The sequence below is a fragment of the Engraulis encrasicolus genome, chromosome 23, assembly GCF_034702125.1.
Source record: "Engraulis encrasicolus isolate BLACKSEA-1 chromosome 23, IST_EnEncr_1.0, whole genome shotgun sequence".
In the NCBI taxonomy this organism is placed as follows: Eukaryota; Metazoa; Chordata; class Actinopteri; order Clupeiformes; family Engraulidae; genus Engraulis; species Engraulis encrasicolus.
The window spans coordinates 16025041-16030040 of record NC_085879.1 but is presented as its reverse complement, the minus strand read 5'-3'; the positions used below and the strand labels follow the sequence as shown (position 1 = coordinate 16030040).

General features: G+C 42.9%; 1 protein-coding gene across 2 annotated transcripts in view; it reads right to left on the bottom strand.

Moving 5' to 3' along the window:
* Positions 1 to 5000, bottom strand: part of LOC134439660 (A disintegrin and metalloproteinase with thrombospondin motifs 2-like) — a 228877-nt gene that overhangs the window by 42185 nt on the left and 181692 nt on the right. For both annotated transcript variants that reach the window (XM_063189561.1, XM_063189562.1), the window contains exon 6: positions 887 to 1043. In XM_063189561.1, the coding sequence (XP_063045631.1) occupies positions 887 to 1043 (157 nt within the window). The remainder of the gene's footprint in view (positions 1 to 886; positions 1044 to 5000) is intronic.

Genomic DNA, 5000 nt, shown 5'->3' with positions numbered 1-5000 from the left:
AAGATAGCGTGGTAGTGGGGAAACCTGAGATTGCTTGTGTGCTGGTGTGTGTGTGTAAGAGAAATTGTGTTATGTGTGCGTTAAAAGAGTGTATGCCGATGTTTCCATACTCTTGCTGTGTGAGGAATATGGTGTGGTACTCTGTGACATATTGTGCGCCTTCGTTCCTGTGCATTGTGTGTGTACTGCGTGTCCTGTGTGTTTGTGCGGGCGCGCGTATGAAGGCACCTTGCATGCCGATGTGTCCAAACTCTTATCGTGTGAGGAATACAGTGTCGCCTGATGCTCTGTGACATTCTGTGTTTGCGTTCCAGTGCACGTGTGTTTGTGCGGGAGTATCTATAGGGGGCAAGCGCTATTCAGACATGCCGCTATTCAGACATACCGCTATTCAGACATACCGCTAATCAGACACTGAAATGTCGTAGGGTTAAGGGCCGTACACACACGTCGTTACTAGTTACTCGCTCAGCGAGTAGGCGAGTAGGCGAGTACTGTACAAGCGATGCGATGTGGGCGGATCCCGAGTTGAAAATACTTTATCTTCGAGCGAGGCGAGTAAGCGAGTAACCAATTGTAATGCAGAGTTCGGTACTGCTCGCCTGGTCATTGGCAGTTAAAACCACGGGAACTTTCAGCGAACGTTCCATGAAAGAGTGGCGAGTAGGCGAGCAAGCTAAAAGCTAGCTAGCTGTGTGTACGCCGCTTTAGGGTCAGTGTAACATGCATGAACTCTCCCTAAACTAAGAAAACCTGATCAACGTAGCACAAACCACAGACGTAGCCGATTTCGGTGGGAAACGTGCCGGTATTCAGACAATAGACATCGATGTCTGAATATCGGCATGTCTGAGTAGCGGCATGTCTGAATAGTGTATTAGGGTACCTTGCATGCCGGTGGGTCCGAACTCCTGTCGTGTGAGGAATATGGCGTGGTCGTGGTGATGTTTGTCGTCCACACTGCCCTTCTGCTGCTCCCAGGCCCAGCGACACACGTTCTGCAGGCTGGACGCGGGGTTGCCTGTCACAATCAGCCTGGCAGACTGCACATGGCGGGAACGAGGCACAAAGAGAGAGAGGAGGGAAGGTGGAGAGGAGGTAGAGAAGTCAAGTCAGCTCTATTGTCAGTTTCTTCACATTCACAGGTCCTACAAGGAGATTGAAATGACGTTTCTCTCTATCCCATGCAAAGACATAGAAATGCAAAGGACTGACATTAACATGAATTGAATTGCCCTTCTGATGGAACTAATAAAGTTATCTGAATCTGAATCTGAATCTTAACAACAGACAGTAGCCTCTTACTGCAGATGGGGTCGCCGGCGGGCCTATTCACTATTTGATAAAAATACTCAACTACATCATAACAACAGTGCTATGACAGCACCGAGAGACTTAAGTAACAGATTTCGGCAGAGCCATTACAACTTTGGTGACAGTAAGGTTATAACATAGTCTTTACGCTAAGGAGTTAAAGTGCAAGACAGGGCCACTAACATTGTGTCAAGTCATAAGTAAAAATAATAATGTGATGAGGTAATAAGTGGCAATTGAAACATTTAACATTGAACAGTCAGTACAGAGAGTAGAGCACAGTGAGAGGAAAGATGAATGAGAGACAGAATGGTTGAGAGAAAGAAATAGGAGAAGATGTGTAGAGAAAGAAGAAAGAAACAAAACTAAAGAAAGAAAGAAAGAAAGAAAGAAAGAAAGAAATAAAGAAAGAAAGAAAGAAAGAAAGAAAGAAAGAAATAAACAAACAAGGAGGAGTAGGCACATTCTTTTCAGAGAAACTCTAGGCTCTTAGATTAACTTTTATGTACACCATAAGCCTATACACTACTCTACACCTGCAGTATCAAAGTCAAGTCAAGTCAGTTGATTTTATAGCATATTTACAGAACACTGAGCTGCACCAAAGGGCTTCACAGTAAAGTGTTTAATGGAAACAGGGATGACCTAAAGCAAATTCCATAAGAGTTCAAAGGAAAAGGGTTAAAACGATTAAAAAGGTAAAAAGGTATGCTGAAAAAGACCAGGTGGAGCAGTGCAAGTGAACGGTTTTGTGATCTAGGGGTCAACACATTCCATTTAATGTATACATTTTTATGCAGATTGGATGGTTCATGTAATCCAATCATTACGCTGAAATCCTTCGCTTAGTGCCGTGCGAAAACAATCATACATGTGGAAACACTGGTACAAGTGTCTTTTTTATAAGTGTGTTTCTGTTTGTCTTAATGTATTGTCTATGTACTGTGTTTTGATTTCTGAAAATGGAAATAAAGTTGATGATGGTGATGATGATGACGACGATGATGATGATGATGATGATGATGATGATGATGATGATGATGATGATGATGATGATGATGATAGAAAGCAAATGCCATAAGAGATCCAATTTGCAAAGAGAGAAACAATGCTATGTCAATAGGCATATACAGCAATCTTAGAAATCTTTTTGGAGTAGAGTATTTTCAATCGAAATCATCTAGTCACCTTTTCTAGTCACCAAATATTTAAAAGACACAATTGCCTTAAAAGCAAAACTGATGCGAGATAAAATCACCCAACAAGACCACAGATACTTTTAAGCTTTTACCACCTCAAGAAATGTTATAAACTCAGTTTTCACTACACACTTCCATTGGCACTATTGACGTCTTCCTGAATTGGTCTCCTAAGATTACCTTTTCATTTTTTTTACTTTTTTATTTCCTACTTTTGCCTTGTAAACTCTTACTGTATTTGCTTTAAAATAAACAGTTTTGTGCAGTGTAGGCATATAGAGTAGCAGCTCCCTGCAGCCTTCCCGAGTGCCAGTAGGGGGTGGTACTTGATCTGACAGCCAGATAAATACACACGGCCACCCAGGGGCCTGGCCAGCTCAGAGGCATCGGCACAGGCACACACCCATCACACACACATGCACACGCCCGCGCACATGCACGCACGCACGCTTGCATGCACGCTCATACACGCGCACACACACGCGCACACACACACGCACACACACACGCACACACACACACGCACACACCCATGCACGCTTGCATGCACACACAGACATGCACGCACACACAAATACACACAGGCACACATGCACGCGTGCGCACACACACACACACAGACACAGACACACACACACACACACGCACACACACACAAACACACACACACACAGAGGCAGCAGCTCTGTGGGGATATGCCGGATATGTTTACAATACAAGCACATTTTGCACACGCACATGGTGTGCGTACCAACACAAACCTACATACATATTCAAGAGCCCACTTGCATACCATGCACACAGACAGACAGACAGACAGACAGACAGACAGACAGACAGACAGCACCCAGCCTTTGTAAACAGGAGAAGCACTGTGAATGAGAATGAGACCATGTACTGTATACTAACTAAATTCATGGTTATTTGAAAACATTAAGTCTAATTTATGGAAAGAGTAATTTAAAGGACCAGTTCAGTCAATTTCAACATGCAGTTGTAATGCTTACACTACCCTGGACTTGTCAGTACCTGAGGTTTGTTTTTTTTCTTCTTCAGCCTTTTCAGAGATCTTGGTCATTGTAATGGGGGCAGCGCTCTGTTTACATTTCAAAAAAACATTTGTATTTATTTCCAAAAACATCCGAAAGATTATACAACATCAGCAGACAACTAGCGGTTACCTTTTGGGAAAATATTTGGAGTAGGCCTATGTTAATTTTTTTAAAAATGTAAACAAACGCTGCCCCCATTAGAATAGCTCATATCTCGGAAAGGGCTTAGCCGAAAAATGTGGCATCACCGGGTACTGACAAGTCAAGGGTAGCGTGAGCAATACAACAGCATATTGAAATTGACCAAACTGGTCCTTTAAAGACTATAAAAAAATCATGCCAGAAATGGTGAAAATATCGGAAATGTTATGCCAACAAAATGTTATATCCTACCCTAAAGCACAACTGATGATGTAGATCAGGGGTCCACAAACTTTTTTCTCTGGGGGCCACATTATCATTCCTGACTGTGATCAGGGGCCGGGATCAATCATGTGGGCTGTATACTAGGCCAATACCTGTTATAGCCATAATTTCTAGCACAAAATAGTTCATCATTACAAGTGATTTGCAAAAGAAGTGAGTAAAAATAGCAAGGAAAGGTTAGAAAAATATGGTGATTGACAGTTTATGAGTGATACAATAGAAATGGTAGGCCTGTTTACAGTGAGATGAGAAACTATCAAGACAAGAAACTTCTGATGATTCACACTAGGTTAGTGAAAATTAAACTGTAGGAAGGCCTGCTGATAAATAAAATATTAAAAAAATATATCTTTTTTTCTCTCTGTGAGGATAGCTTCTTTGGGCCAGTTCAAATGGTGAGGTGCAGACAGGTGGAGGGCCGGTCAAAGGGCCGCATCCGGCCCCCGGGCCTTAGTTTGGGGACCCCTGATGTAGATTATTTTACTCCTCTATTTAGTGCTTAACAGATTAACCAAACACTGCCTGCCATTTTCAATTCGAGTTAATTAATTTTCACTCTCACTATTAAAATATCATCATCAATCATGTAACCTGTGTATGCAAAACCTCTACAATACATTTCACTTAACCAAATAAGCGAAAAGCAATGCGGAGCTGTCGTGACCCTATAGCCAGTAAGAGCCATATGGCAGATTTGAGGAGAAAAAAAGATGAACATTTATTTCATTATTATTTTAGACCCTGACAGGTTAGAGTGCTATTTTAAAGGATGAGAATTATGTAACGCAGCAAGCAAACGACCGAACTGATGCTGGACATTACATACGGCACCCAGCACCGCATGAACCAACCCACCTCTCCCTCCCCTGAAACACCCACCCCACCCCACACCTCACCTCACCTCACACCTCACCTCACCCGTGTTCATGCATAAACACACATGTTCAGAGAGAGAGAGAGAGAGGGAGGGAGGGAGGGGGCAGAGGGGTAGGAGAGACGGTGTGAGGGG